The following is a 20,672-nucleotide window of genomic DNA, read 5'->3' as shown; positions in this document are numbered from 1 at the left end:
TGAAAACATGCACATTTGATACGCAGCAAACAGTGGAAACTAACCAATAGTGTGGAATTAAACACTTCGTTTCAAATAAATTGACTGCCTCAGAGGAAAAGATTAATAAAAGCCAAATTTCTTTAGCAAACCGACAAAAATAACTTCACTGTTCTGCAAGGCGATTAGCTTGACTGTCAGAATGGTGGAAATAAAATCTGAAACTAATAACATATTTTAGCCTTCCATAGTTATGTGAACATATTTTAATTCACTTGACAGCTCCTGGCCACAGAAATCTGTTTTGTTTTCATTTGACGTGAGAGTAATAAATGAAGAGGAACCAGCGAAATCACTAAATGTAAACACGGGCCACGTGGAGACTATCCACCTTCCCACTACAACTCAGACTGCTCTGTGCATCAGCCCCAGATCAACGATATTTCCAATCTGCCTCCCCGTCCCCCGCCCCCCCTCCCTCTCCAAGAGCGTTTTGAGGTAGGGTGCAAAAATTTTTAAGAAATTGACTTTTGAAAAATATGTTCATTTTGTAGCACACATCTTTCTGAAGAGTCTGATATATAAAACATACGTGTTCAAAGAAATGTAAGATGTATTGTGTGCCAAAGTGCAGTGCCATGCCTCTCCACACAGCATTCTTCTATCGCACGTCACTGTATTTCGCTCTGTGGAATTCAAACGTGTACTATTTTGCAATGGATGTCATAAAAGTATATTCAGGGCACTGGAAATTAAAATGTCCTGTGGTGCCTCTCCTGCTCCCAGTCGGCTAGTTTGACATCCAGCCCCCCCCCCCCCCCTTTTTTTTTTAAAAAAAGAAACCTCACAATTAATATTGTGATGGGATTATTTAAATAGTACCCAAGACTGGTGTGGTTTCTCGATCTGATTACGTGTATTTTGTCACTGTCTACTACATAATATGAAATAGGCTGATCTACTATTGCAGCAAATCATAACAAACACCAAATAAACAAGGCTGTTTTGGCACAAATGGTCATTTTTATAACACAACAGAATATAATTCACGAAGTACCAATATCAAAGGCCTATTAGGCCTACTACAAGTGAAAAGCTTTATGTTCAGAAATAGTTTCACATTTCATTTCCAGCTTCTAAAGCACGAGATCGAAAAGTAGTAGCACGAAATTTTTATATAAATTTGAAATCATCATATTCTCCCATAATTTGTGAGATGTCCCAGTTTCTTCTCCTTCCTTGTTCTAATAAACAATCTTGTCATAATTAATTCTATAACTATTTGTGTCAGCGTCAAAACTTATCCTCCGGTTAACTTCACTAAACCTGCCACAATCAATGGTTCAGTTATCCCATGTTTATTCTCCCATTAGGCATTATTAGGTGTTCACACAACGCGTTTTCCATGCTACTCCCAGAATAGAACTTACGCAGCTGTTAGCAGGGTCTGTACAACTGGCCCTTACTAGTGTAGCGGTCTGGCTAAAAATTTTCTGTCAGAATTTCACTTTCTTGGATACACCGAGAAGACAATAAGTAATCTTTATTACCTGTTACCCCTGTTAGTTGTTTATTCCTACTCTGGTAGTCTCAATCCATGGACTTCACTGGTAATTATAACAATGCTGATCATTCGTAAACCTAGTCAACACATAAACAAACAGCGACTGGCATTCACCCGTTCGGTTTTATTCTGCTGAGCTCATATAGCCCCGTCCCCTTCTGTCTGCAGGAAAGTTTATTTTTAGATGCGATGGGGATTCCCCTGGCAGAGACATGCATGCATTCCAAAATCAACTTATGATTCATTCAGAAATAAACTTAGAATATGTTCAAAGATGTTCTAAAACCATCAGGGATGCGTTACAAAATTATATGAATGATCGATAGACCAATGTGCGCTGGATACTAGGCACTTTGTGAGACGAGGTTTTTTCCCCCAAGAATATGAATTTGGCATCGGCAGAACATGTGTTCATGTTAAGAATAAAAATTCATTTATGCCAATGTTGAACTTCTGTTCCAGGGACTTTGTGATCATCAGGATGAAACAGCATGAGGAAGGGAGCACATGAGAATATGTACTGATCTCAGCTTACCTTCATTACCACAAAGGAAGGAAACTGGCAGAAATCTGCCCCAGCTGAACAAACAACAGCAGATTGGATGTGATGTCAGTGTCCACAAACTGATGTGGGGAAGCAGCAGCACCAACTGCAGAGGTGAGTACCTACTTGAATACCTACAGGAAAGCAATCTAGAGATATTGAATAAAAATAAGGGCAAGGAACCTACCTTCAGGAATTGCAGAAGGGAAGAATTAAATTAACGTTGTGTTTGGGTGCATCTTAATGGGTAGTTTTCTCAAACAATGGCAAGTAGTAACGGAGCCATCCTTATCTGACCGTATGTATATTAAACAATAGAAAATCCAGGATGGGTAACAATATTATGAAAAAGAAAGTTACTACTCACCATATAGTGGAGATGCTGCATCACAGATAGGCACAACAAAGAGACTGTCACCACATAAGTTTTCGGGCAACAAAGCCTTTGTCGAAAACAGATCACACACACACACACACACACACACACACACACACACACGACTGCAGCCTCTGGCAGCTGAAGCCACACTGCGAGCAACAGCAGAAGCGCACACAATGGAAGTGGCAACTGGGTGGCGGTAAGGAGGAGGCTGGGGTGGGGAGGGGGAGAAATAGAAGGATGGGGGTGGGGGACAGTGAAATGTTGCTGAGGAGCACACAAGGACGAGGTGGAGAGAGGGCAGCTAGGTGCAGTCAAGAGGTTAAGCGGTGGGCAGTGAAGAGGTATTGGGGGGCGGGGGGGGGGGGGGGGGGGGTGAGGGTAGCAGAAAAGAGAAGAAGTAGAAAGACTGGGTGCGTTGGTGGAATGAGGGATGTGTAGTATTGGAATGGGGACAAGGAAGGGACTGGGTGGGTGAGAAAAAATGAAAGTTGAGGCCAGGATGGTTATGGGAACGAAGGATATACTGCATGGAAAGTTCACACCTGCGCCATTCAGAAAAGTTGATGTTGTTGGAAAGAATCCATATGGCACAGGCTGTGAAGCAGTCACTGAAATGAAGGATGTCATGTTAGGCAGTGTGCTCAACAACAGGGTGGTCCACTTGTTTGTTGGCAACAGTTTGTCGGTGACCATTCAAGTGGACAGACAACTTGTTGATTATCATGCCCACTTAGAATGCAGAGTATTGGTTCCAGCTTAGCTTGTAGATTATGTGACTGGTTTCACAGGTAGCCCTGACTTTGATGGGATAGGTGATGTCTGTGACCAGACTGGATTGGTGGTGAGGGGATGTGTGGGACAGGTCTTGCACCTAGGTCTACTACAGGGATATGAGCCATGAGGTAAGGGATTGGGAGCAGGGTTTGTGTAGGGATGGACGAGTATACTGTGTAAGTCGGTGGATGGTGGAATACCACTGTGGGGAGGATGGGAAGGACAGGGCAGGACATTTCTCGTTTCAGGGCACGATGAGAGGTAGTCGAAACCCTGGTGGAGGATTTAATTCAGATGCTCCAGTCCTGGGTGGTACTGAGCTATGAGGCGAATGCTCCTCTGTGGCCGAACAGTGAGATTTTGGGAGGTTGTCTGAGACTGGAAAGATAAGGCACAGGAGATTTGTTTTTGTACAAGGACGGGAGAATAATTACAGTCTGTGAAGGCCTGAGTGAGACCCTCTGTATATTTTGAGAGGGACTGCACGTCACTGCTGATGCGATGACCACAGGGGCCATACAGCCTAACCAGATGGATCTGTCCCACCAACACCAGCTTTTCTGAATTGCACAGACAGGAACTCTACCTGCAATATATCTTATGTTCCCATAACCCTGCTGGCCTCAATCTTCATTAGTCATTTTTCTCACCCATCCACCCCCTTCCCTGTTCCCACTCCAGCACTACACAGCCTTCATTCTACCAACACCACCCCCACCCTGCTAACCCCCCCCCCTCCATGACCCAGCCTCCTCCTCACCCCCATTCAGTTGCTGCTCCCATCGTGCACTGCTCCTGTTGCTTGCAGTGTGGCTTCAACTGTCAGAGGCTGCAGTTGTGTGTGTGTGTGCGCGCGCACGCGTGTGCGAGAGAGAGAGAGAGAGAGAGAGAGAGAGAGAGAGAGAGAGAGAGAGAGTTGAATATTTTTGACAAAGGCCTTGTTGCCCGAAAGCTTCTATTGTTGACAGTATTTTTGTTGTGCCTATCTGTGACTGAGCATCTCCCCTATATGGTGAGTAGTAACTTTCCTTTTCATAATGTTGTTTTTTATTTGTATATTAAGTTTGGGGTTGAAATGGCCTATGAGAATCCTAGAAAAACAGATGGGGACTCATACAGGAAAGAGCTAAACTCTCACTGATCTGAAGTTAAAACTTCTATAAGAAATCTAGTAGTTTTAGAGTAAATGGCACATGAAGCGACATTTGCTGTCATGACTTTGTACTTGGAAAATTGTCCAATCACCAAGAAATGCACAAACAGGACGGTATCTTGGTAGAACAATTGTATTGCAAAGGAAGCAAGTAAGAACACTGTCCGACTTTGCAAGAAGGAAAGGACAATGGGTAAACCTTCCAGAGCTCCTTGCCAAATACAAACTTGCTATGAAGCAAGTGAAACAATCATCCTGGAAGGAATTCTGTGGGGAGGTGGAGGGTACAGCTGTCACACATCACAAAATCCTCGCAAGCATACCAACAAATCCAGAAGGCACACTAAGGACGAAGGATGCTGGGTACATAAGGACAGTGCATGAAATGACTGATGTGCTCCTCAAGGCTCACTTTTCTCAACGCACTCTAGAAAATAACATAGACCAAGGTTCAGTCCCAGTGAGGTACTGGTTTACAGGTAACCAACAGAAGAACTGGGAATCTGCCAGAGGATGTGTTACTTCAAGTGAACCCAGTGGGCAGTGGGGATGTTTCAACCGTTTAAGTCACCAGGCACAGATACAATTTTTCGAGCTCTACTGCAACTTGCAGGAGAGGGATTAATCAGACCCCCATGTACACTGTTATGTAGTCAGTCTAGCAGCAGGAAGCACTTTTAGTGCTTCCGGAACTATTTTCTATCTGAAGAATTGATCACACCTATGCAAAGAATTTGAGATCAATCAGTCTGTCCTCCTTTCTTTTAAGGGGAGCTGTAACGATGAAAATGACAAAATTAACTTTTTTTGTTTTTTTTTTATTACAACATTATTCGGAGTTTTCTGAATAAAACAAATCAAGTTTCACCCTTCTAAGTGAATTCTAAGTGTGTTTTTTATCGCTGCAAAGTTGACGCGCCGCATAAACGGTTGTAGCGACTTAGTGTGTCACCTCTGACAGCGCCGCTCGCTGGTTGCAAGCAGGGTACTTTGCGGAATTAATCAGTGTTTTGTTTTCCAATGTTGTATGGCTTTATCTCTGTGACAAGTGACTGTTCATATCGGTAAACATAAACACTATACCATGTGTGTTGACTTGTGGAGTTTGCTTTGTGTTGTTTAGCTGTTCAATTTTGCATATTTGACGAATTTTGCTCGTACCCGTTTTACGTATTTGGTTTGTGGATATCAATATGACCTATTTCAGCAATTGAGTGTTTAAGAAAAAGCACAATGAGTGAAGAAGAAATCTTTTGTTGTTTCGAAGGGAGATGCTGCTCAGACTGCTTCACCGACTACTCCAAATGAATGTGATAGAACTTCTTTCAGCAAGAAGCTTTGTGACAGCAAAGAAAAATTTGAAAACTATGAAAGTGACAGTAATGATATGAATGAAACAATTAACATGTCCTTGCTCTCTAATACTTTTAAACATAACATATTATGCCAAGTTTGCAAAGAAAGAGGGCTGGAATTGAAAATAACTTCACACATTGGTTTGGCATGTAAAATGTTATTGAAGTGCTGCAGAAGTTTCGTTTTCTAATTCTAACAGTATTCCTCGTAGTGGTAATAGTGGAAAGGTGGTGTATGATATAAATGTTAGGCTAGTGTATGGCTTGCGTTGCATTGGCAAGGGCAGTTTTGCAGGGATAATGTTATGTGGAATTATGAACTTGCCAAAACCACCAACCAAGTTTGGATTTTATAATGAATTGGTGGGATCTTCTGCTGAAGATATTGCTCAAGCAACAATGAAGAAAGCAGTTGAAGAAGCTGTCACAGATAATGGGAATTGTAGAGATTTAACTGTTGCTTTAGATGGATCATGGCAACGTAGAGGTCATAAATCTCTAAAGGGAGTTGTGACAGCTACCAGTGGAGACAGTTGCAAAGTAATTGATGTTGCTATTCTCTCAAAACATTGTAGATTTAAGGGCAACACCAAGGACGAACATAGTGAAAGTTGTGAAATAAATTTTCACAGCACGAGTGGAGCGTTGGAAGTAGAGGGAGTGAAAGCAATTTTTTCCAGATCACATGAGTGGTATAATGTACAATACACTAACTATCAAGGAGATGGTGATTCTAAGGGATATAAAGCTGTAGAGGAACTCAAGCCTTATGGCAATGAAATTAACATTAGAAAACAGGAGTGCATTGGAGATGTGCAGAAGCGCATGGGGGCTCGCTTGCACTAACTAAAGCAGACATTAGGATCCCAGAAGCTTAGTGATGGTAAGACCCTTGGAGGAAGAGGAAGACTGCCAGATGAAGCAATTGATAGATTGTAGAGGTATTATGGGTGTGCAATTAGGCAAAATACAAGAAGCATTGAGCATATGAGGAGTGCAGTATGGGCCTTATTTTTTCATATTGCATCAACAAATGAGAACCCACAAGCATTGTGCCCCACAGGTTATGACTCATGGTGTAAGTACCAATCAAGAATGGAATATGCCCATAAAACAGTTTGCCAAATGCTGCAATTGATGTAATTAGACCCATATTCAGAGATTTATCACAGCCAAGTTTATTGGAAAAGTGTTTACATGGGAAAACACAAAATCCAAATGAAAGTGTAAATAATTTAATTTGGATTAGGATTCCCAAAAGAGAGGCTGTACAGATAAAGACATTGCATTTTAGAGTGTATGGTAAGGTGGCAACATACAATGAAGGAAACCTTATCAAATGTGATGTGCTGAAACGTTTAGGTTTCCAACCAGGACACATCATCATTTCCACAATGCACCTAATTGATGAAGAAAGACTAAGAGGTGCAGGAAGAAGAGACAAAGGCCTACAACATGCAGCAAAAGGGAAGAAAAGACCAGTGAAATGGAAACTAACACTGGAAAAAGAGGAGGATGCTGATAATCCATCATATGCGGCAGGAATGTATTAAAAAACTTTGAAAGCCATTTCCCATAACTTTAAAATTTTCGTCTTTGAGGAACATTTTCTCAAAAACTGCTGACAGCGAATCAGTGAAATTTATACACAATATTGTTTACTTCTTTTCCTTCATTTTTATAACAAATTGTAAAAAAAAAAATTGTATAATTCAAGAGCTATAGAAGAAAAAGTGCAAAATTTTAGAGAAAAAATACGCAGCTGTTAAAAAAAATTGTAAAACAAACACCAATAAATATTTCTTAACATGGCATTATAACTTTGTAGAGAAATATTCATTGAACATGTAGTCCAAATTTCACAACAATATGTTTAATGGTTTTAGAAAAAATGTTCCTTCTATTTGCTAAAGTTAAGATGGATCATTCCAGCTCCCCTCAAAAACATTAGAAAAATTGTTTAATGTGCACACTGTGGAAAGGTGGTGAACTGAAGCTCCTCTACATGAATTCCATCATTCACATCAACCATGTAAATCGTGTGAAATAGCACTTCACCAACTGATTGGAAAAGTAAAAAAAGCAAATTCCTCTCTGCACCTTCCTGGATATTGAGGAGGCATTTAGCAATAGGATCTTCGAATCCATGGTTAGGGCTGCAGAAGAGCATGGCATTAAGATAACTATATGTAGTTGGATTAAGAAAATACTGAGTAGACGAAAGACAGAAGTCACCATGATGGATGTAAAAGTGGTGATCAACACCATCAGAGGGTCTCCACAATATGGGATTTTGTTCCCACTACTGTGGTTAATGAATGCATTGAGGAGTTAGAAGCTAGAGGTTATTTGTGAAAAGGATACATAGACTGATAGTCATATTAATACTTGGCACATTTGCAAGTACCATTACAACAATGGCACAATGCACTCTGAACATTACGCAAAACAGGTATAAGAAACAGGATCTATGCGTCAGTCCTAGGAAAACTGTTGCAATGTAGTTCACAAAGAAGCATATCTGGGTCACATTCTGGAATCTTATGCTCTTCAATAAAATTGTACCAGCGGATGGGAAATGAATTATCTAGGGGTAACTCTCTGGGTCTGTGTCCCAGAAGCGTGTACTGGAGATATATATATATATATATATATATAAAAAAACAAAGATGATGTGACTTACCAAATGAAAGTGCTGGCAGGTCGACAGACACACAAACGAACACAAACATATATATATATTTTTCCTACGTGGAATGTTTCCCTCTATTATAACCATTTTAATTTATGGGATGACAATATGATGGAATAAAGTAGAACAGAAGCTGGCTGAGGAGCTCGGGGGTGTGCACAGATTGGCCTGCCTAACCTTACCAGGAGGAATTAGCATTACATGCACTGCTGAGATGGAGACCATGCTGGACATGCCTCCATTACATCTCTGCGTTGCAATGGAGAAAACAACATGGACTTCAGTTTAAAAACTGTAAACATTTGGAACATCCAGAATCTCACACTAATATACAGGATGTGGTACGTATAGGAATGGGTGGGGAAATGAGGCTGATTATACAACAGCTTCCAGCATCTATAACAAACCTTTCAACATAACAATTTGCTGTAGGGAGCAGTGGAAGAATGAACCATGACACCATTCAGAAGGTACAGTCTGGTTCAATGATGGGTTGTAAACAGAAAAACGTGCTGGGGTCGGAGGTATACGAGATACAGCCTAGATCAGAGTACGATATCTCACTAGGGTAGTTGGCTAAGGCATTCCAGTCAGAGATATGAGGTAGAATCCAAAATTTTCGGGACTGGTGCCACCATCTGGAAAGTAGGAGTAGTAGATCCTCGCACCGCTAGGTGGCGAGAGCTGCATATCTGATGAGTCATTGTGCGGAGTGGCATTCAGCTGGGAGGACATGTTGCATGTCTACAGCGATTTCTAATATTCCGTGTCTGGTGTGTGGTGATTTTACGATGGATCCGCAAACAGAACAGCGCATATGTATCAAATTCTGTGCATATCTTGGGAAAAGTTCTATGGTCACCCTTGCAATGATTCAACAAGTGTTTGGGGGAAAAGCCCGGGGTCTCAAAGGCCCAAAAAAGCGAGACAGGTAAAGAGCATACCAAGGGAATTGTGCACAAAGAACTTGTACCATGCACCCTAACAGTGAATTCTGCGTATTACTGTGACGCAGGCTCCATGAAAACGTGTGGCAACGACGGCCCGAACTTTGGCGTCAAGAGAACTGGCTACTGCATCACGACAACGTGCCCTGTCACACGTCTTTGCTTGCCAGAAAACAACATGGCGGTTGTACCCCACCCACTGTACTCGCCAGATTTTGCACCTTGCGACTTCGTACTATTCTGAAAACTGAAACTCAAGTTGGAGGGCCAATTGTTGGACACTTTAGAGAGGATTCAACAAGCATCGCTGGTGGTGATAAACACACACAAAGAACAGGACTTCCAGAGAACGTCTGACCAGTGGCAGAAGCGCTGGGACTGGTGTGTACGTGTGGATGGGAACTACTTCGAGGGTGATGGTGACCATTAGTCCAAAGGTAAGGTTTTCAACAGATGGCAGCACCAGCCCTGAAAATTTTGGCTAGAGCCTCATATTTGTTATCAAAGTGGGCACAGTGGAGAATCTATGTAGGTGCTACACAGATTGTAACATCTACATTCATTAAAGACAGCCAAGAAGCTGTGGGTTCCTGGTCACTGTTATTTTGTCTCCCTGATCAAATCAAATGTTTACAACTGGTTTCAGTTGTAGAATAGCACGGTGTGATTTTCAACTCTCTGTTTTTTATTCAGATGCTTTACTAAATATTTTGCACAGCTGTGTTTATATGCCAGACGAGGAGAAGTAGCAACCAGTGTATTACTGTTACCTACGGCTTTGCTCATCATCTGAAAGAGGTGGCCTTTGTAACTCGTGCACTTTTCCAAGTACAACTGAAAATTCAGATATTGATGCTTGTATTATTTGGACTTCTTTGATGATATACTAATATTAACACACTACTCTTCCTTGGCTACGAATAAAGTTGAAGATGGTGATAAAATAGGCAGCTATTATGCCATTATGACACTCTGCTACTAAGGAGTGTATTGGATGATTTTAATTTCCTGGATCATAATATCTTTGTTGGAATTATTACTGATTGTCAGCTTTGTGAAAACTGACTGACAGTGGTGCACTGCCCACTGGCCTCAGAGTTCCTTCTACACACTACATGTTTTTAAAATGTTAAGTGATGGCATAATTCCATACACTCCTTCTCTTTTCACATTTGAAATAACATTCTGTCTAACAAAAAGTGTTGTTTTTGCTCATGTGAGTCCTGGAAGATTAAGCTCATCACTTCTTTTAATGGGTTGAGCTTAAAACAGCTTAACAGTCTACAAGAATTAGTGGGAGATTTTTATTATAATCAGTGGACCCCATACATTACCACAATTAGCTAGGCTAACAGAGAAGTCATCTCAGACTGATTTTCAGATGGCAGAGTAACCCTAATGCAATTGGGCTGTGGCAATTTTCCCTGAGGCTACTTATTTATGCACATTTTACACTTTTCATTATTCTTTTCAACAAGTAGTTCACCTTGCTGGTGGTGGTAATTATGATTATTTTCAAGAAGTTTCTATCAAAGAAGATAGAGAATTAACCATGTGCAGAGCAGTCCCAATCTCAGAATGTCTAAGTTTGGCAAAGCCAAATCCAGCAAGGACTGGCTGAGCTCCCTGAAGAGCTCATCCGTAGGAACTGACAACAGTGCATGTTCAGCTGATCACCCCCCCCCCCCCTCCCCGCACACACACATCAGTTGTGACTGAGTATGAATGACATTAGATTATGACAATAACATAAATACGCCAAAATAATAAAATGCTGGGTGATAATAATGATACACTTTAAACTCAGTAGCAGACTGATCCCAACTAATGTGAGGAACTATCAAACAGTTCATTCAAAAATGCTACAAATCCAAGTGCATGCCTACAAATTACGTGGTAAGATGAAAAATGTCATGCGAGTTCTGGATTCCTTCGTTACCCAACTGCAAAAATGTATCAAAACAAGCAAATAGAAAGCAAAGCAAAACTTCTGCAATTGCACAGAATGTCTAGATTAGCCTATAATTTAGTTCACTTTCAGCCTTTCAGTAAATGAAAGTGAGAATCGAAGAATGCTGATACCCAAGTGTCATATTTTTTTAGGCTTGCTTTATTGCAATTATTAGTGCTATATCAACATGGTTAGAACACAACTTTTTTGTGTAAGAGGAAATATTTTTGCAGAACAAGAGGACTGTAAGTGTACTTCCAGAACCAATAAGCAACAAAAAGGCACAAAATATAATATAATTGATGAGAACTCTGACGAAATGTGTGTTTTATTTTACTGTACTCTATAATTGCAGCTGCACCAAATGACATCTGAAATGTCACTATGAAAGTAATATAGCACATGAAAATTACAGTTACAGTGGCAATATCCAAAGTTTACTGGTTTCTCTATTAGGCAGCTGATCCTGTTGTAGCAATGGAATTGATTGTAAAAAGCACTAATTACTTTCATTTTTGCCTACTGGTTTTTAAAATTACTTAATTAGGTCCACTTTCTTCAATTTACTTTCCTATTTTTGTACATCTTTCCCAGATTTTAGATAATATCACATCTCTCTGAAAAGAAAAAGCAAGTTTCCCTTGATAATGTTAAGTTCCTATTAAAAATACAAAATGAATTTGCAAAAACTTAGAAGTGGCTTTCAATTTATTTTCAGAAACTCAAAACATATAGAAATTCAGGCCTGCGAAAGAATACTTACTTGTTCTGGAGCAATTATGCCTGGGCAGTTAGGACCAACAAGTCGAGACTTATCTTGTGCCAGAAGCCTATGCTTAACTTTTACCATATCCTGCTGAGGTATGCCTTCAGTAATACACACAATAAGTGGTATTTCTGCATCAATTGCTTCCAGAATTGCCTTAGCAGCTCCTGGCGGAGGAACATAAATAACTGTCGCATCTGCTCCTGTAGCAGATTTCGCCTGTAAAACGTGAATATCAAATGATGTATTTAATGAGTGAGTCATAATAAATTTGTATTATTCAGTGAATAAAAAAGATAGAAAATGCAGTGAATGTGTACTGTATATTTATGGTAAATATATATTGCTCTGATAAAATAATAAACAATTAGAAAAACCATGCCCCAAAGGCAGAGCCACGTGTGAAAGCACCCACGTGATTTACCAATTGACCTGCCTACACTGTGACGCATTCTATGTGGGAATGACCAGCAACAAACTGTCCATTCGCATGAATGGGCACAGGCAGACAGTATTTGTTGGTAATGAGGATCACCCTGTGGCTAAACATGCCTTGGTGCACGGCCAGCACATCTTGGCACAGTGTTACACCGTCTGGGTTATCTGGATACTTCCCACTAACACCAACCTATCCGAACTCCGGAGATGGGAACTTGCTCTTCAATATATCCCCTCTTCCCGTTATCCACCAGGCCTCAATCTCCGCTAATTTCAAGTTGCCGCCACTCATACCTCACCTGTCATTCAACAACATCTTTGCCTCTGCACTTCCACCTCGACTGACATCTCTGCCCAAACTCTTTGCCTTTACAAATGTCTGCTTGTGTCTGTGAACGTGCGGATGGATATGAGTGTGTGTGCGAGTGTATACCTGTCCTTTTCCCCCCCCCCCCCCCCTAAGGTTAGTCTTTTCCCTCCCGGGATTGGAATGACACCTTACCCTCTCCCTTAAAACCCACATCCTTTTGTCCTTCCCTCTCCTTCCCTCTTTCCTGATGAAGCAACCGTTGGTTGCGAAAGCTTGAATTTTGTGTGTATGTTTGTGTGTCTATCACCATGCCATCGCTTTCGTTTGGTAAGTTACATCATCTTTGTTTTTAGATATATTTTTCCCACGTGGAATGTTTCCCTCTATTATATTCAGACTATCTATCTTTATGGATATAGGGCAACATAACATAGATAAGCGATTTTTGGCTTCTCTTCCTGGGCCTCAGCCTCAATCTCTTTCTAAGGTGTTTTGATTGCATCACCTACTCAATTTGATATGAGTACCCATTCCTTCGGAAAACTATTCATAGTTGCTGTAATTCTTTGGTGATGCTATCCTTTCCTGAAAGTGTTTGAGCTCTATGGACCAAAGTCTTTAGGTAGGTAGGTTGGTTGGTTGGTTTAAAAGAGGGGGGAGGGGGCAGCAGAGCCCAAAATGCGAGGTCACCGGTCCCTTGTTCCAGGTAAAATAATTACACAAGGGAAAGAAGAAAAAGGAGATGTACATCACAATAACAGGAGAAAGAAAGAACCAGAAGAACAACAGAAGGACAACTAACACTACCATGGACAAAACAGGAAAAGAAAACCACAAAAGCAAGGACCAGGTAGAAGTAGTAAAACCAAGAAAGCAGACGACCATGGCTTGCTGACCACGAGAATAAAAAGGAAAAGCCAGCCACTCTGCGACACATTAAAACATCCACCCTAAAAACATTAGAGTGGAGACCACAAAGGGACAAAGGGCATGCACTAAAACTTAAAACTAAATTAGCCGATAAGGTGCTGTCAGCTAAAATTAATGGCAACGAGTACGGTAACTGAAGAGTCCGTTGCAAGGCAGCCAAAAAAGGACAGCTCACCAAGATATGGGCAACTGTCAGCCAGGCGCTGCATCGACACTGATGTGGGTCATCAAGGTGCAGGAGGTAGCCATGTGTCACCCAGGCATGGCCAATGCGGAGCCAGCAGAGAACCACAGAGTCACAGCAAGAGACCCGCATGGAGACTGCCACACATTCGTAGTCTCCTTAATGGCACACAGTTTGTTGTGCATGCTGAGGTTATGCCTTTTCGTCTCCCTAAGCTGCAAAACCTTGCAGCGTAGTACCGAACGCAGATCAGTTGCACATAAGCCGATCTCAATAAGCAGTTGCCAGCGTAGCCTGTTTGGCCAGCCTGTCGGCAAGTTTGTTGCCTGGGATCCCGACGTGACCTGGGGTCCAGACAAACACCACTGAACGACGGGACTGTTCCAGGGCATAGATGGACTCTTGGATGGTTGCTAACAAACGATGATGAGGGTAGCTTGTAGGCTGCTGAAGTAGTCAGTACACAGAAGAAATGACTCCCCAGAGCATGAACGGATGTGCTCAAGAGCATGAGATATAGCCACCAGCTCGGCAGTGAAAACACTGCAGCCATTGGGCAAGGAATGCTGTTCAATATGTCCTCCATGGACATAAGCAGAGCCGACGTGATCATCAGCCAATGAGCCGTCGGTGTAAACCACTTCATGGCCTCGATACATGTCAAAAATGTGCAAGGGCACTGAGGAGCTCCCACTCTGTAAATGGGGCGTTATAGGATTCACTGTGGCGTGTACTAAATCAGAGGACTTCCCCTTCCAGCTGCCGTTTGAGAATGTGAAAGGCTGGGGGGTAATTCTCTGAGGCAGAGGCTCAAGGATAGTGCTCAGCGAAGTGCTTGGCAATCACGTTTGCATCAGTAGATAATACGCCGTTAATGTTAATGCCGGGAACACCTGTTTGGGCCTGGTACCCAAAAACATGTTTGATCTTTGCCCAGACTTGGGAAGGTGACTTATGGCACCCAATGGTTGAGACATATCTCTCCCAACACTCTTGCTTCCATCACTTGATAAGTTGGCAAACTGGGGCACAGAGCCGTTTAAAGGCAATGAGGTGTTCCATGGAAGGGTACCACTTATGCCGCTGTAGAGCTCACCGACGCTCCTTAATTGCTTCAGTGACTTCCGGCAAGCACCATGGGAGTGTCTTTTGCCAGAGGCACTGTAAAGAGTGAGGAATTGTGTCTTCTGCCACAGAAACTATTGTTGCAGTCACCTGCTTGACCATCACATCGGTGTTAGCATGTGGGGAAGATTCAACAGTGACAGCTGAGGTGAAAGTTTCCCAGTCTGCCTTGTTTAAAGCCCATCTGGGCATGCGTCCGTGGGCCTGATGCCGGGGCAGTGACAGGAAGATGGGGAAGCGGTCACTACCACACACGTCGTCATGTGCTCTCCAGCGGATAGATGGGAGAAGTTCTGGGCTGCAAATTGATAAATCAATGGCCGAGCAGCTACCAGGAGCCACAATCAAATCTGTGGTGGCCCCAGTATTTAAGAGGCAGAGGTCGAACTGAGACAGTAAAGTTTTGACATCTCTGCCTTGGCGAGTAAGCACGGCGCCACCCCACAAGAGGTTATGGGTGTTAAAATCTCCCAGGGTGTTAAAATCTCCCAAAAGTAGGAAAGGTTTAGGGAGATGATCAATCAGTGGAGCTAATCATTTAGGGGTACTGTACCTTCTGGAGGAAGATATACATTGCAGACAGTTATTTCCTGTGCCGTCCTTATTCAGACAGCCACAGCTTCAAGAGGAGTTTGAAGGGGCACAGTTTCACTACAACCTGAGTTTAGGACATAAATGCAAACTCCACCTGACACTCAATTATAGCCGCTACGGTTCCTGCAGTATCCCTTATAGCCACAGAGGGCAGGGGTTCGCATTGCCGGGAACCAGGTTTCCTGGAGGGCAATGCAGAAAGCAGGTGTAAGGCTTAGCAGTTTCCACAGCTCAGCCAGGCAGTGGAAAATACCACCGCAATTCCACTGTAGGATGACATTATCGTGAGACTGGGAAGGCATAGAACATTCAATGAGGCAGTTTAAGCAACAGGGTCACCTGGTGCCACCAGCTGTTTGCCTAAGCAATCTATATCCATTGTGTCCGAGGGTCCAGCGAGATCTAGGTCCTCAGCGGATTCTAGAATCTCCACCTCATCTGCAGACACAGAGCTTGTAGGTAGTGGTGGTGTGGGTGCCACCGCAATTCCCTTCGTCTTGGGGAACTTCTTTTTCGATTTCTCTTGCTGCTCCTTGGGTTTCCATGGCTGTGAGGACTTCATTGGCTCAGTCTCTGGGACTGAGGATGAGTGTGAAGCCCTATGAGCAGCTGCTTTTGGGCTCTTTAACCACAGGCGGGCATCACGTTTCCCACTAGCAGAAACCTGGGAATGGAGGGACCCCTTCCTAGCGAGAGGAGCCGAAGAAGACATATGCTTCTCTGGCTCAGAAATGGGGACTGATTTCCCCGATGGTTGGGGGAGGGGAAGGGGGGTGTTGCTCCCGAAGTAGGTGCTGAGGGAAAAACAGGAAGGGAAGTGCCCCCCACCATCAAGGGGGCAGGTTTACTATTCTGGTTCTGAGAGGCGACAGGAATGCGAGGAACTCATGGGGCAACAACTGTCCTCGTAGCGGTGCCGAAACAGGAGGTCGTAGCCACAGGACGTAGATGTTCAAATTTTCTCTTAGCCTCAGTCGAGGTCAGTTGGTCCAGGGTCTTATATTTCATGATTTTCCTTTCTTGCTGTAAAATCCTGCAGTCTTGCAAGTAAGGTGAATGATGCTCTCCACAGCTGACACAGATGGGAGGCGGGGCACATGGAGTATTGGGATGTGATGGATGTCCACAATCTCGACATGTGATGCTGGAAGTACAGCGAGAAGACATATGGCCGAACTTCCAGCATTTAAAGCACCGCACTGCGGGAGGGATATAGGGCTTTACATCACAGCGGTAGACCACCGCCTTGACTTTTTCGGGCAATGTGTCATCCTCGAAGGCCAAGATGAAGGACAGGTGGCAACCTGATTATCCCTCGGATCCTGATCGATGTGCTGGACGAAATGAGCACCTCACTGCTCTAAATTGGCGTGCAGCTCATCGTCAGACTGCAAAAGAAGGTCCCTGTGGAATATAGTACCCTGGACCATATTTAAGCTCTTATGGGGCGTGATGGTAACAGAAACATCCCCCTACTTGTCACAAGCGAGTAATGCCTGTGACGGGGCAGAGGATGCTGTTTTTATCAAGACTGACCCAGAGTGCATTTTGGACAAGTCCTCCACATCCCCAAACTTGTCCTCCAAATGCTCCACAAAAAACTGAGGCTTCATGGACATTGAAGATTCCCAATCAACTACCGTAATATGAGGTACCAGGATGAATAAGCTTCACTGCCATCCTTGGCCTGGCATTCCTCCCATTGTGTGGCCAGGGAGTGGAACAATTTGGGGTCATATTTCTTAGCACTGAAGTTAGACTTTGCCTGTTTAGAGACTGCAAGCAGTGGACCACCAGCAAGAGATGACGTACTACGCTTCATGACCTGTCGTCCTCTCTGATGCCACCCACTCCGACCAGGGGCCCTCCCCATGGGCGCCACCCAGCCTCAGCAAGGGCCACCTGGCAGGATGGTCATTGCCTGGAGTCCTGATGCCCCACAAAGATGGGCACCTACTCCATGTCATACGTGGGGAGTTAACGGCGTGGGCATCAGCAGAGTGATCCCTGTGTTGTCAGGGGACTACAACAAACAGGGTACACGGCAGCTACCATGCTGGATATGAGGTGCAAAGAATTCCATGGTCATCGTCGGCACAAAAAGTGACACTGCATAGTGGGTGGAGGAAAACGCACCCAGGAAGGTGTCCTCAATCAAGAGATGGAGGATGAACAGGACTGCAATGCCACAACGAGAAAATGGGGTAAAGATCTCAATGCATGATGGACACGATGCACCATGTGAAGGCGCTCTTCCCCAAGTGGCTCGCTCTTCAGGAAAAATTTGAAAGATGGAGGTCAAACCCTACAGGGGACCATCACATAAAGGCCGAAAGGTGTGTGACTCCTTTTAGTCACCTCTTACGACAGGCAGGAATACCTCGGGCCTCTTCTAACCTCCAGACCCGCAGGGGGACAAAAGTCTTTAACACCAAATTTCTCTGTGATGGATGGTGATGGCTTGACACTTGTAGATGGAGGCAGAGTGTGTAGGTTATCTACATATACTGTGACCCAGGAATCCATCCTTTCTTCCCTTAACAATTCAAAGACAGGCATATGACTCTCTCTTTCAAGTTCCATTGTGAATTTTATATTATGGTGGATATAGTTTAAAAGTTCCAGGAACTCCTGATGCTTTTCTATTCCATGTGGCCACACCATAAACACATTGTCTACATACCAATAGAAACATGTTGATTTCAAGTTGGCAAATTCTAATATCTTTGCTTCAAAACATTCCATGGATATGTTCACCACATGGCGTTAATGGGCTGCCCATCACCACACCATCAGTTTGTTCATATTTTCTACTGAACAGGAAATAACTTGATGTAAGAACTTATCTAAAAAGTCCCATGAAACAACTGTCAAACTTTTCAGTGATTAGTTACAAGAAATCAGAAAGTCAAACTCTCATAAAGATGGAGACAACATCAAAACTGGCCATAATATCCATATCCTAGAGCCACAGTAGAAAGTCAATGGAGTTGCAAATGCAATGTTTGCATTTCCCCACATATTCACTGAGAATGTTATTCAGGTATTCTGACAGGCAGTATGCAGGTGTGTCAGTGTTACTAACTATGGGTCTTAGATGAAGTCTTCCCTCGTGTACATTAGTAATTTTTTTTTTTGTTTTTTTTTTTTTTTTTAGGGCGCAAAACTGCTATGGTCATTAGCGCCCGGTCCGTGACTTAGGAAAAGGTAATCAACCGAAAATGCAAACCAGCAGCAATGGGAACGAAAGTCATAAAACTGGAGAAACGAAAAGCAGAAGGAAGGCTTAAAAATCCACTACAGAAAGGGGTTGGTTGTCCCCAAAAAAAGCTTCAAATGACTGACATCATTTCACTGGCACTAATAAACTCGAGAACGTGATCGGCTGAGCGCGTGTCATCTGCTAAAATCGACGATATATCAGGCGACAGCTGTAGACGGGAGCGTAACGGATTAAAATAGGGGCACTCAATTAAAAGGTGTCTTACCGTCCACAGCTGAGAGTAGTGGGGACAGAGTGGGGGAGGATCGCCGCTTAAAAGATGTCGATGGCTAAAAAGACAGTGCCCTATCTGGAGTCTAGTTAAAATTACCTCCTCCCGATGACGCGTTCGGGAGGAAGAGGTCCAAGCACAAGGAAGAGCTTTCACGTCCCGCAATTTATTATGAGGAAGTGTGGACCAATGTGCGTGCCATAAATAAAGAACACGATGACATAAAACGCTCCGTAGATCGGCGAAGGGAATCGATGGAATAGCTGGCCAAAGAAGAGAGACTGCAGCCTTGGCTGCAATATCGGCCGCCTCATTTCCACAGACACCAACGTGTCCTGGGAGCCAGAGGAACGCCACCGAGACGCCCCCCAGGTGGAGCAAGCGCAGACAGTCCTGAATCCGGTGGACCAGAGGGTGCACAGGGTAAAGAGCTTGGAGACTGAGGAGAGAGCTGAGAGAATCTGAACAGATAACGTACTGTATCCGCTGATGGCAGCGGATGTAGTGGACAGCCTGGAGAACAGCGTAAAGCTCCGCAGTATAAAGCGAACACTGGTCGGGAAGCCGAAAGTGATTTGGGGTGTCGCCAACAATATAGGCACTCCCTACACCTAACAATGTTTTCGAGCCGTCGGTGTAAATAAATGTGGCTTCCGTCATTTGTGCACATAGAACAGCAAATGCCCGACGATAAACAAGTGAAGGGGTACCTTCCTTGGGAAATCGACAAAGGTCACGGAGCAGGCAGATCTGGGGACGGAGCCAAGGCGGTGCTGTACCCCAAGTTGTCAAGAAGGTTTTAGGAAAGCGGAAGGAAAGAGAATGGAGCAGTTGACAGAAGCGGACTCCCGGTGGTAGTAGGGAGGAGGGGCGGCCTGCGTATCCTACATCAAAGGAGGCGTCGAAAAAAATGTCATGGGCTGGATTAGCAGGCATGGAAGACAGATGGCTAGCATAACGACGCAGAAGGACTGCTCGCCGATTGGACAGCGGAGGTTCAGCAGTCTCAACATAAAGGTTTTCCACAGGGCTGGTGTAAAAAGCTCCAGACACTAAACGTAATCCACGGTGGTGGATAGAGTCGAGACACCGAAGAATAGACGGCCGAGCAGAGGAGTAGACTATGCTTCCATAGTCCAATTTCGAGCGCACTAAGGCGCGATAGAGGTGGAGAAGGACCACTCGGTCCGCTCCCCAGGAGGTACCATTCAGGACACGGAGGGTGTTGAGGGATCGCAGACAGCGAGCCGAAAGATAGGAAACATGGGAGGACCAGCACAGTTTTCTGTCAAACATAAGACCCAAGAAGTTAGCGACGTCTGAAAACGGAAGGTTGACAGGACCTAGATGTAAGGAGGGCGGAAGAAACTCCTTACGTCGCCAAAAATTAACACAAACGGTCTTACTGGGAGAAAAACGGAAGCCGGTTTCGATGCTCCAAGAGTGGAGGCGATCGAGACATCCTTGAAGACGTCGTTCAAGAAGGCTGG

The 20,672-nt window shown here is 43.7% G+C and overlaps 1 protein-coding gene across 1 annotated transcript in view; it reads right to left on the bottom strand.

Moving 5' to 3' along the window:
• The window catches only part of LOC124605137 (succinate--CoA ligase [ADP/GDP-forming] subunit alpha, mitochondrial), a 74,472-nt gene that overhangs the window by 33,696 nt on the left and 20,104 nt on the right, over positions 1–20,672 (bottom strand). Inside the window, exon 3 of the mRNA XM_047136624.1 lies at positions 12,105–12,326. Coding sequence (XP_046992580.1) covers positions 12,105–12,326 — 222 coding nt within the window. The remainder of the gene's footprint in view (positions 1–12,104; positions 12,327–20,672) is intronic.

Source organism: Schistocerca americana, chromosome 1 (genome assembly GCF_021461395.2).
Source record: "Schistocerca americana isolate TAMUIC-IGC-003095 chromosome 1, iqSchAmer2.1, whole genome shotgun sequence".
NCBI classification, from domain to species: domain Eukaryota; kingdom Metazoa; phylum Arthropoda; class Insecta; order Orthoptera; family Acrididae; genus Schistocerca; species Schistocerca americana.
Note: the sequence above shows the minus strand (reverse complement) of the source record. Positions and strands in the feature narration are given on the sequence as shown.